A 13,372-nucleotide genomic window follows, 5' to 3' on the forward strand; every position below is an offset into this window, starting at 1 on the left:
GACTAGTCCAAGATCCGTCCCTAGTAACAGTTTTGTAAAAATGTCTTACCCCAGATAAGACAATATCCCCAGACTCCTTCTGGCTGGCCTCTTTGGTGTCCACATACAGCACACAATTCTTCATAAGAGCATCATCCAGTTCTCTCCAGTCTGGCCGGCAAGCACCAAGAGCTGAAATAGAGCATTGGGTGGGAATTTATCATGAGGGAAATCTTCAAAGTCAGTTTTGCTTGAGTCTGTGTTAGTGCACTTTGAGACAAATCCATCAAAATGGTGCATGTTGTTTGTTACATTTGGCACATCTGTAAACACTTTAATCTAGAAATGCTTCTTCACTTTTTTTTATTTCACCCCCCTACTACAGTGAGATCATGCCTTTTTACAACTTTTTTAGAAAGTTGCAGTGATAAATCTGGAATGAAACTACTAGCTAACCACATATACATTTCAAAACTAGAGTAGTGTAAAAATGCAAAAAGTTGCATATTTTGGCACAAATAAGCCAAAAAAAAGGCACAAATGCTCTATTTTGTGACTTTTGCAGCCAGAATTCTGATGGGCGGGGTTCATAGACAGATAGAGCTGTCATTACGCCAGTTAGTTGGCGTAAAAAGTTGCAAAATGTGGCGCAAATTACCTTTTGTGCGAAAAAAAAAAATATATGGTGCCTTTTTATGCTTGACTCTAAACTCACCACTTTTTACAAACCTAGGTGGAGCTAAGTGGAGGGGATACAGGAGCCCGACACATTTAAAGGTTATATACACCTTTGGGACAGTTTTTTATTATTGCATTGTACTCATTTTGAGCTAAAAATTCTTTTTTTATTGGTCTTTGTTAAGAATATGGAGTCCTTATTCCTGTACAGAGCTGACGTGCTCCTTATCTCCTTCCATCAGACCAAGAGCTGACAAGCTCCTGATCTCTGCTTTTCGACATTATAAACACTTATTATAGCTCAGTTCTTATCTTACAGATAAAAAATGTGGCTTAAAGGGGTTGTCCAGGTTCAGAGCTGAACCCGGACATCCCTCCATTTTCACCCCGGCAGCCCCCCTGACATGAGCATCGAAGCAGTTCATGCTCCGATGCTCTCCTTTGCCCTGCGCTAAATTGCGCAGGGCAAAGGCATTGTTAGGAGTTCCGGTGACGTACCGGGGCTCTCCATGGGGCAGACAGGAACCCCGGTGACGTCACCGGCACTGATGGGCGGGATTTAGCTCTGCCCTAGCCAGTAAAACGGCTAGGGCAGAGCTAAAGCACGCCCCTCAGAGCCGGGGATGTCACCGAACACACTGCCGGGCGGAAGTTACCGCCCGGCAGTGTGTTATTGTAAACAAAAGAGCCCGTGCCCTGCGCGATTTAGCGCAGGGCACGGGAGCGCATCGGAGCATGAGATGCTCCGATGCTAGGCTCAGGGAGGCTGCCGGGGTCAAAATAAGGGTATGTCCGGGTTCAGCTCTGAACTCGGACAACCCCTTTAAATAAGTGTTTATGACCTTTCAGTAGTTTAGAGATAAGGTTTATTAAATGACCAAAGTGAAAGTACCAGTCACACAGTTAGAAAAACTGTTAACTCTTTGTGACAGAATAGCTCAATATTTTTAATAAAGGCCAATTAAAAAAAATATTTTTAGCCAAAAATGAGTAACATACAATTATAAACAAAAACTGCCAGAAAACCAGCGTAAATTACAACTGAAAGCTATTTCAGCTGCTGTAGGACTCAGTTTCAGGCACATAGACCTCACAGATGAGCCTCTTTATAAATCAGTTGCATCTTTCGCCAGTGTTTTTTTTTGTTTTTGTTTTTAAGAAGATTGGCACGTGAAAATCTTTAGTAAATGACCCCCACTGAATTGACAGGTTGACTCTGACTGCTCTCCAGAACATCACTGTCCTCTTGTTTTCTATTTTCAGTAGGAATACTACTCTTCTGCATGAAAATAAAAACAGGATTAACCACAGTACCATTAATGTGTGCACCCGGCTTGACCCAATCCCCGAAAAGGACAGGCTCTGTAGACATTGTAGCTGTGATAATCACATTGGCGCCCGTCACTGCTTCTTGGGCTGTAGAACAAACACGAACATTTCCTTCAACGGCTTTTGCAAATTGTTCAGCGTTTTCCCTTGTGCGGCTCCAAATCCTAACCTGCGCGTCAGTAAAAAAAATCTTGATAGGCAGCGATTTTAACATTATGCTTTACAATGGGATGAAAGAGGGTTTTTTGGGCCACTGGGGAAACAGTTATATCATTACAGAAGAGAACATCCATCCAGAATAATGAACTTCTGTCACCAGGCACAGTGCCTTGTAGTGCTAGCTCAGATAAATGTAATCCCTAGTGATCTGCAGCATCATTCTGGAAAAAAAAAAAAAAAACTGTACTTAATCTTTATGCAAATAAGCAGTTAAGTGCACTGAGGGTGGGCCAAAGCCACTCTGTGCACCGTTGTTCCTCCACGCGGAGTGCTGTCCGCATCTTTTGCGGCCCCATTGAAGTGAATGGGTCCGCATCAGAGCCGCAAAAACGGCGGCTCGGATGCGGACCAAAACAACAGCCGTGTGCATGAGGCCTAATCCCATTCAACCACCATAAGGCAATTGTTCTCTTTTATGCCAGTACGTGGTGTACATCCCATGGCGGAAAACAGAGCTCTATAGTTTGGTGAAAAGATCTCAAGAGGAAAATCTGTGTTTGCCATCCTCTATACTCATCATATTTATCCGCGTTACAGATGGAGAGATTCAGGTAATGATATATAAGGGAACTGCTTATATGGCAGTTCCCTAATAATTTCGCCATACCGGTAGACAGTTCTCTTTCAGCACTGTTATGTCACACCGGCCCCATGCAAACGTCCGTATCTGTTTTGCGGTCCGAAAATTGCAGATCTGCGAAATATACATACTGTCCGTGTTGCATCCACATTTTTGGTGGACTCATTTACTTCAACAGGTCTGCAGTCCATATTTAGCGGACAAGTGTAAGACATGTTCTACCATTTAGCGGAACGGACATATGAATGCTAAAAAACATGGATCGTCTGTGTGCTTTCCGAATCTCTATGTCCATTCCGCAAAAAGATAGACTATGTCCACAAAATGCTTTTTAACGGGTCTGCAAATAAAATGCGGACGGCATCCGCATTTTGTGGATCCGCAATTTGCAGACAGTAAAATGGATACGGTTGTGTGCATGGAGCCTTACTAAGAGCTGTTTGTCAGCTTCTGCACTCATTACCAGTTGTAGTCTATCAGGTAAAGCATCTGCACATGTGGATGATGAGAATGCTCTTCGGGACAAAAGCAAACGTATGTAGGATGTAATAAAACTGACATCACTAAACATGAAAAATCATCTTCTCTACATTTCAGGGAATGTTGCTTATCTTCCATGAGGCCTACATGTCAATTAGTGAATTTGCAGTGGAAAGCAATGGGTATACTGTGTGGCAACGTTCCTTCTTAAAGGGGTTATTCCATGATTAATGTAAACAAAATGAAAAACAGACATCACATATAGGACATGACAATCTCTTTCTAACAAAGCTAGAACCAGCTTTATATCTCACATGGATCCAGGGATCCCTCCATTTATTGCTCCAGTCTGCTAGATCTTTTTCAGGCTGGCAGCTCAGAGGGTAAGTCCTTTCTCAGGGGGCATGTCTTTTCTGCTGCTGCTCTTTCCATATGAAAGCTCAGGGGGCTTGTCCTTTCTGCTGCAGCTCAGGGGACATATCCTTTCTTCTGCAGCTCTCTCCCTATCAAAGCTCAGGAGGGGTGTCCTTTCTTCAACAGCTCTCTCCCTGTCAAAGTTCAAGGAGTGAGGCCTTTCTGCTGCAAGGTCTCTACCTATCAAAGCTCAGTGGGTGTGTCCTCTGTTCTGTAGCTCTCTCCCTATCAAAGCTCAGGAGGTATATTCTTTCTGCTGTAGTTCTCTTCCCGTAACTTTCAGAGAGAGAAGATCCAGCTGGTGGCAGTAGAAGGATGGAACTGAGCGTGTGCGACCACTTCAGCCAGGTGGACAGAGAAATAAGGAAAAGAACAAACAGCAGGTGGCGCTATACAGATACATTTTATATAATAACTGTGTGGCTATGCTAAGACTAAGTTTTTAATTACATGCAATTACAAAATTGTTCAGATCCAGGTGCTGGTTTAAAAAATGCTGAACATTTTTCATAACCCTTTAATGTAGTTTAAAAGTGATAAAAACACCATATGCTCCCGGCACCCCCACGATCAGCTATGAGATGAGATGAGGAGACGGCACTATGTCTCGTCTCCAGTGGAGCGATGACGTAGTGTAATTGCCAGCACAATTGAATGGAGTGGGTACTTCTATTATACTGCACTTCCGAGACGATGTGCGGTGTAATGAAGAGGAAGCGGCACTCACGTGGAGCTCCACCTCTTCTTCAAACAGCTGATCGTGGGGGTGCTGGGTGTTGGACTCCCACCGATCAGATATTAATGACCTATCCTGAGAATAGGTCATCAATATTAACCGCTGCTTAACCCCTTTAAACTATCAAGACCTCCCACCAAACTGAATAAGGGCATTAACCCCTCGGCCTTTGCTAGTCGCTTCCTAAAATACACTTTTCATCCCCCACTCCTCGCTTGGCTTCATTCAAAACAATATTTGTATTTTTGTAAAGAAAATAACCTATAATGGCTTTTACAGTATGCTTTGCGCACTTTGTTCCACTCAATCCCTTACTGTAAGAGAAATGAAGCATGCATTGTTCTGCCTAATACGAGCAATTCTCATCTCAGTCAATGCATGTGTATCGGTTCCTCTCGTTATATTGATGGCTCTTATTTACCTCTTTGAATAGAAACTGTTGTGTGAAGGCTTGGTAATGACTGAGCGCCTGAGCTCCGGAGCCCAGAATGGCGAGCACTTCAGCGGGCGAGGGTTTCAAGAGCTGGAACAGAAGCAGCAAAAGCTCATCACTCCCTTTATGAATATGCATTGAAATATTTAGCAAATTAATTTAAATTGAATCTGAATCAGAAGTGTACCTGATAAACATACCACCTATCATGAAGTCCTGCCCCCCACCCAAAAACAGGTTAGAGAAGCACTCCCACAAAAATGATTATTCTCTGATCTGTTAGAAAGATGCATGACATAAACTGTAGTGAAGGTAATCTTCTTACCAGTGACTGTATTTGTGTGTTATACCCTCCCTTCTGCTCCTCAGCTGTGTCATGTGACCAACACTCTGATCTCCAACTGACACAGGACAGGAAGTCAGTTACTTGTCTATGCATTCCTAGGAGACTGATATTGAGGCTCCCATAGGAATACATAAAGAAACTGGCTTCCTGTCCACACATAAGATGCTATGTTATTTGGAATGTAAGAGTGTTGGTCACATGACACAGCTGAGGATCAGAAGGGAGGTTATAACTCACAAATACAGTCACTGCTAAGAAAATTACCTACACTACAGTTTAAATCATGTAGGATTCTAACAGGTCAGAGAATAAAAAAAAATTGTGGGGATGCTTCCTTAAATAAAATTCAATTTTATTATATGCCTATGGATTTGTGGTGCTAAAAACTACAATGTCAGTAGAACACAAAATTGAGGGCCACCAGTCATGGACCTTCTAAGAAGACAATGGAAAACTCTTCAGATGGAATTATATAAAAGGGATATTCATATACATTTATTCACAGAACTCTGCCTTCCAAGACCCTGACCTATCAGGACTTCAATGGCATGGCCACCTCTTAACTACAGTCAGTGGGGAGTGCTACCTTATTGAATCAGCAAATGGGGATCACAGGACCCCTGTTCTCCCACAGGTGGGATTTGCATCTATCTCTCATTTATGAAATATGTGTATATACTAGGAACCCTCCCTTAAAGAGGTATTCCAATGGGATATCTCCAGTGGTAAACTGTAGACACTGGTTGGTGACAGGTGTATAAGTCTATGAGATGTTCGGAAACCAGTCATCAAACACAACCAGCTCTTCCATTCCTCCACCTTTTTGCGTCAGGTTCTGGCTTGCTCTAGAGCAATGTTGAGCGACTAGTACCTTGGAACCGAAGTCGAGTTCAGTTTCAAGTTTTAAAGTGGTTTTCCACTTTAAAAATCTATTATTGAAGTTATTCAATGAAGTCACTCGCGACTTCGTGAATAACTTACTTTGGCTCATCGGAGCCCATCCATTCTAATACTGTACAGAGACGGATCTCCATACAGTTTTATTCCGAAGTTTTCAACAAAGCGATTTCAGATTAAGCATCCGAAGCTCCCTTCGCTCAACTCTACTCTAAAGCTAAGTCGAGATGATGGGGATCAACCTTTTCCAAATCACCTCTGAGACCCCGCAACCAGCAGACATTTATAACATATTTTATATACAGTCAGGTCCATAAATATTGGGACATTGACACAATTGTAACATGTTTGGCTCTATACACCACCACAATGAATTTGAAATGAAACAAACAAGATGTGCTTTAACTGCAGACTGTCAGCTTTAATTTTAGGGTATTTACATCCAAATCAGGTGAACGGTGTAGGAATTACTACAGTTTGCATATGTGCCTCCCACTTGTTAAGGAACCAAAAGTAATAGGACAATTGGCTTCTCAGCTGTCCCATGGCCAGGTGTGTGTTATTCCCTCATTATCCCAATTACAATGAGCAGATAAAAGGTCCAGAGTTCATTTAAAGTGTTCTATTTGCATTTGGAATCTGTTGCTGTCAACTCTCAAGATTAGATCCAAAGAGCTGTCACTATCAGTGAAGCAAGCCATCATTAGGCTGAAAAAACAAAACAAACCCATCAGAGAGATAGCAAAAACATTAGGCGTGGCCAAAACAACTGTTTGGAACATTCAGAAGGAATGCATCGGTGAGCTCAGCAACACCGGAAGACCACGGAAAACAACTGTGGTGGATGACCGAAGAATTCTTTCCCTGGTGAAGAAAACACCCTTCACAACAGTTGGCCAGATCAAGAACACTCTCCAGGAGGTAGGTGTATGTGTGTAAAAGTCAACAATCAAGAGAAGATTTCACCAGAGTGAATACAGAGGGTTCACCACAAGATGTAAACCATTGGTGAGCCTCAAAAACAGGAAGGCCAGATTAGAGTTTGCCAAACGACATCTAAAAAAGCCTTCACAGTTCTGGAACAACATCCTATGGACAGATGAGACCAAGATCAACTTGTTCCAGAGTGATGGGAAGAGAAGAGTATGCAGAAGGAAAGGAACTGCTCATGATCCTAAGCATACCACCTCATCAGTGAAGCATGGTGGTGGTAGTGTCATGGCGTGGGCATGTATGGCTGCCAATGGAACTGGTTCTCTTGTATTTATTGCTGATGTGACTGCTGACAAAAGAAGCAGGATGAATTCTGAAGTGTTTCAGGCAATATTATCTGCTCATATTCAGCCAAATGCTTCAGAACTCATTGGACGACGCTTCACAGTGCAGATGGACAATGACCCAAAGCATACTGCTAAAGCAACCAAAGAGTTTTTTAAGGGAAAGAAGTGGAATGTTATGCAATGGACAAGTCAATCACCTGACCTGAATCCGATTGAGCATGCATTTCACTTGCTGAAGACAAAACTGAAGGGAAAATGCCCCAAGAACAAGCAGGAACTGAAGACAGTTGCAGTAGAGGCCTGGCAGAGCATCACCAGGGATGAAACCCAGCGTCTGGTGATGTCTATGCGTTCCAGACTTCAGGCTGTAATTGACTGCAAATGATTTGCAACCAAGTATTAAAAAGTGAAAGTTTGATTTATGATTATTCTGTCCCATTACTTTTGGTCCCTTAACAAGTGGGAGGCACATATGCAAACTGTTGTAATTCCTACACCGTTCACCTGATTTGGATGTAAATATCCTCAAATTAAAGCTGACAGTCTGCAGTTAAAGCACATCTTGTTCGTTTCATTTCAAATCCATTGTGGTGGTGTATAGAGCCCAAAATGTTAGAATTGTGTCGATGTCCCAATATTTATGGACCTGACTGTAAATGTCTGTCATTAGAATACCCCTTTAAATTGGAAACTAGAGCATAGACACGTAAATGGCAGCGAGGAGTCTGCAGTCAGCGCTCCTGTACTGGCCGACTGCTCCATTATGGAAAACAGGCATATATGCTAATAGAAGAATATTAGGGAATTGCCTATACTCATTAGTCAAATTGAAATCGTTGGGTTTGGCAGACAATAATGGTCATCAATATCAGATTGGTGGGGGTCCAACTCCCGGCACCCCTGTCGATCAGCGGTGTGAAAAGGGCACCTGCCTCTTCCTAGGCCAATGACATCACATTTACCACTCACATGGCCTAGGGCAGTGGTGGCGAACCTATGGCACGGGTGCCAGAGGTGGCACTCAGAGCCCTCTCTGTGGGCACCCACGTCCTGGAAAAAGTCTATGGTGTATCAATATGCCTTAAACTTTTCCTGCCATTCATCAGAGCAGTGCGCACTATGAACAGTGCAGGCAGCACATTGAATGTAGGCACGCTATTATAGTACATTGAGGATATACTATATTGGTAATTTAGGTTAAATTGCCGTGTTGGCACTTTGCGATAAATAAGTGGGTTTAGTGTTAGAGTTTGGGCACTTGGTCTCTAAAAGGTTTACCATCAGTGGCCTAGGGTCAGCTCCATCTCATTCAAGTGAATGGGCCTGGACTGCAATACCAGGCACAGCCACTATACAATGTATGGCGCTGTGCCTGGTAAGCTGTGAAAAGGCTGCAACTGGAGCGCCACGGCCTCTTCAAACAAGTGATCGTCAGGAATGCTAGGACTTGTAACCCCACGATCATATATTGATGACCTATCCTGAGGACAGACCATTAATATAAAAAAAAAAAAAAAACAACTTTAAGTTAATGTGTATGGCCAGCTTTAGAGTCACCCCATGGAATGCAATTTAGGCTACTTTCACATATGTAGTACAGCCTTCCGGAAGGCTGTTCCAGCATGGAATGCCAGGAAGAGGCCAGTAAAAACCCAGCATATTTGCCAGACAGCGGCCGGATCTCCACTGGACCCCATTATAGTTAATGGGATCGGCAGGCATTCCGGTACCATCTGGCAATGCCGGAACCAGAGAGCTCTGGGCAGGCTGTTCCGGCACATACCTTACAGCATACTATACTTACCGCATATGTGAAACTAGCCTTAGGATTTCAGGAATTCTTCACAAATCTGAGAAAATCGGAGAAATAAAACCCTGTGCTCTCACCTTTGTTGCGATTACTGAAACTGCAGCTGTTCTCTTATCTGTAATGACTTTGCCATCAATTACCTGGATCCAAAAAGAACATATCAAAAGAATAAATGAAAAATGTAAGCAGTGGCAAAAAAATTAATTAAAAAAACGACATAGTGCTGCCAGTAAAATGAAAGTAGTAATATAATTTTTTTTTTTATAAACTACTGTGAAAACCTACAAACCAATATCACTTAAACTTCAATTTACTTAAAGGACTACTGTCATTGAAAACAAACATCTACAGGCATCTGAAGGGTTAAAGGGGTTTTCGGGTTTGCATCAGCATCCTTTAAAATAATCATTTATGAAAGGCGCTGTAATTTTGTAATGTATTTATTTTACCTTTATTGCTCCTATCTTCTGTCCTGGGCTGTGCTCACATGGCCAGGTCCAAACAGCTCTTTATTTCCTGTGATGTCATGTCCATGGGCGGGGCAATGATAGGGGAGTAACTATGTAACTAGCTGGGAGGGAGGAGCTATAAACTAGCTGGGCGGGGCTGTGGCAGAGAAAGGAGAAGTGCATCATGGGTTTGGTTGGAAACAGCAACACAAAGTGCTACATACAGGATGGAAACAAACCAGAGGGATTGGATTACGTGGTGAAAATGGGTCAGGAGAGTCCAAATTGAAAAAGGAAAAGCATTGGAAAGATATAATGAGGTAAGCAACTACATGAGCAGATCTGTTAAAAACTGTGGTAATCCCAGAAAACCCCTTTAACCCCTTAGGGACCCATGAAGTACCAGTACGGCATGGTTCCCGAGTCCTTAAGGACCCATGACGTACCGGTACGTCATGTATACCGTATATGCCGGCGTATAAGACGACTGGGCGTATAAGACGACCCCCAACTTTTCCATTTAAAATATAGGGTTTGGGCTATACGTGACGTATAAGACTACCCCTGAATGCCCAGCCCTCCCTGTCTTCAAGACGATCTTCTCCAGTCCAGGGAACTGACTGGGATCTGTGGATGGCACTGATATGGGGAGGGGGATCAGTGGATGACACTGCTATGGGGAGGGGGATCAGTGGATGACACTGCTTATGGGGGGATCTATGGATGACACTATATAGCATCTTATGCTATATGTGTCATCCACAGATCCACCCCATGACAGTGTCATCCACAGATTCCCCCTCCCCATAACAGTGCCATCCACAGATCCCCCTTAAACAGTGCCATCCACATATCTCCCTCCCCATAACAGTGTGATCCACAGATCCCCCCCCATGACAGTGCCATCCACAGATCCCTCTCCCCATAACAGTGTCATCCACAGATCCCCCCCATGACAGTGCCATCCACAGATCCCTCTCCCCATAACAGTGTCATCCACAGATCCCCCCATGACAGTGCCATCCACAGATCTCCCTCCCCATAATAGTGCCATCCACAGATCCCCCCTCCCCATAACAGTGTCATCCACAGATCCCCCTCCCCATAACAGTGCCGTCCACAGATCCCCCTCCCATAACAGTGCCATCCACAGATCCCCCTCCCCATAACAGTGCCATCCACAGATCCCCCTCCCCATAACAGTGCCATCCACAGATTCCCCCCTAAACAGTGCCATCCACAGATCCCCCTAAACCGTGCATCCACAGATCTCCCTCCATAACAGTGTCATCCACAGATCCCCCCCATGACAGTGCCATCCACAGATCCCCCTCCCCATAACAGTGCCATCCACAGATCCCCCTAAACAGTGCCATCCACAGATTCCCCTCCCCATAACAGTGTCATCCACAGATCCCCCCCCCATGACAGTGCCATCCACAGATCCCCCTCCCCATAACAGTGTCATCCACAGATCCCCCCATAACAGTGCCATCCACAGATCCCCCCACCCCGCCATGACAGTGCCATCCACAGATCCCCCTCCCCGACGCTCAAAGGAGTATACATTTATTAACTGTAATCTGTAACTTTAACTTTAAATGAGCGCTCATCTCTTTACTAGGGTACCTTACTCTCAGCTCCGCTAACAGGCAGTGCGGGCGGCGCTCACTTACTGACGTCACGCGCCTGCGCCGCCTAGTGGGAGGAGCAGGCACGTAACGTCAGTAAGTGAGCGCCGCCCGCACTGCCTGTTAGCGGAGCTTAGAGTAAGGTACCCTAGTAAAGAGATGAGCGCTCATTTAAAGTTAAAGTTACAGATTACAGTTAATAAATGTACTCCTCTGAGCGGCGGGGCCCTGTGTATTCTAACCCCCAGGCAATATACCATCGGATCTGAGTATACCCGACGACCCCCGACTTTTGAAAATAATTTTTAGTGTTAGAAAGTCGTCTTATACGCCGGCATATACGGTAGTTCTGATCACCACCACCTGGCGGGCGGTGATCGGAACCCGGTGCCTGCTCAAATCTTTGAGCAGGCACCTCGGCTAAATGCGCGGGGGTGGTCCCGTGACCCCCCCGTGTCGGCGATCTCCGCAAACCGCAGGTCAATTCAGACCTGCGGTTTGCGGCTTTTACCTGGAGCGGCGGCGGTGGTGCCATCGGGTCCCCATGGGGCTGTAGGGGGGACCCGATGGCATGGAAGGCAGCACGATGCCTTCCTTAGGCTCTGCGCCTGCCTTCCGGTGTCGAGCCTGTGAGATCCGACCGCCTGGATCTCACAGGCCGGAAGCTGTATGAGTATACTCACAGTATTACTCATACAGCCAATGCTTTCCAAAACAGAAGTATTGGAATGCATTGTAAAGGATTAGACCCCCAAAAAGTTCAAGTCCAAAAAGTGGGACAAAAATAAAGTGAAAAAAGTTGAAAAAATAAAGTTTTCCCCCCCAAAAATAAAAGTTTCAAGTAAAAATAAACAAAAACTTCATTTTCCCCAAATAAAGTTAAAAAAAATTGCTAAAAATTGGGGGGAAAAAAGTATACATATTAGGTATCACCGCGTCCGTATCGACTGGCTCAATAAACATATCACATTACCTAACCCCTCAGATGAACACCGTAAAAAATACAAAATAAAAACTGTGCTAAATAAAAAAAATTGTCACCTTACATCACAAAAAGTACAACAGCAATCGATCAAAAAGGCGTTTGCCCACCAAAATAGAACCAATCTAACAGTCACCTCATTCCGCAAAAAATGAGCCCCTACCTGAGACAATCGCTCAAAAAATTGTGGCTCAGAATATAGAGACACTAAAACATAACTTTTTTTTTTGTTTTTTTAAAAAAGCTGTTAGGCCTATTGCACACGACCGTATGGCTTTTTCAGTGTTTTGCGGTCCGTTTTTTCACGGATCCGTTGTTCCGTTTTTTTGTTTCCGTTGTGTTTCCGTTTTTTCCGTTCCGTTTTTCCGTTCCGTTTTTCCGTATGGCATGTACAGTGTTACAATAATTACATAGATAAAATTGGGCTGGGCATAACATTTTCAATAGATGGTTCAGGAAAAAACGGAACGGAAACGGAAGACATACGGATGCATTTCCGTATGTGTTCAGTTTTTTTTGCGGATCCATTGACTTGAATGGAGCCACGGACCGTGATTTGGGGCAATAATAGGACATGTTCTATGTTAAAACGGAACGGAAAAACGTAAATACGGAAACGGAATGCATACGGAGTACATTCCGTTTTTTTTGCGGAACCATTTGAAATGAATGGTTCCGTATACGGATCGTATACGGAACGCAAAAAAACGGCCAGTAAACGGGAAAAAAAAAAACGGCCGTGTGCAGGAGGCCTTATTGTGTAAAACTTACATAAATAAAATCAAAAAATATACATATTAGGTACTCGCCGCGTCCGTATTGACCGACTCTATAAAAATATCACATGACCTAACCCCTCAGATGAACACCGTAAAAATTTAAAATAAGAACTGTGTTAAATAAACAATTTTTTGTCACCTTACATCACAAAAGTGTAATAGCAAGCGATCGAAAAGTCACACGCACCCCAAAATAGTGCCAAAATAACCCTGTCATCTCATCCCGCAATAATCATACCCTAACCAAGGTAAATCGCCCAAAAACTGAAAAAATTATGCTCTCAGACTATGGAAACACTAAAAACATTATTTTTTTTGCTTCAAAAAAGAAATCATTGTGTAAAACTTAC

At 43.7% G+C, this 13,372-nt stretch overlaps 1 protein-coding gene across 1 annotated transcript in view; it reads right to left on the reverse strand.

Annotated features, from left to right (window-relative positions):
* CRYM (crystallin mu) overlaps nt 1-13,372 on the reverse strand; it is a 59,361-nt gene that overhangs the window by 11,275 nt on the left and 34,714 nt on the right. The window contains 4 exon segments of the mRNA XM_040439515.1: nt 50-171; nt 1,972-2,155; nt 4,837-4,938; nt 9,259-9,321. Coding sequence (XP_040295449.1) covers nt 50-171; nt 1,972-2,155; nt 4,837-4,938; nt 9,259-9,321 — 471 coding nt within the window.

Source organism: Bufo bufo, chromosome 7, assembly GCF_905171765.1.
Source record: "Bufo bufo chromosome 7, aBufBuf1.1, whole genome shotgun sequence".
NCBI classification, from domain to species: domain Eukaryota; kingdom Metazoa; phylum Chordata; class Amphibia; order Anura; family Bufonidae; genus Bufo; species Bufo bufo.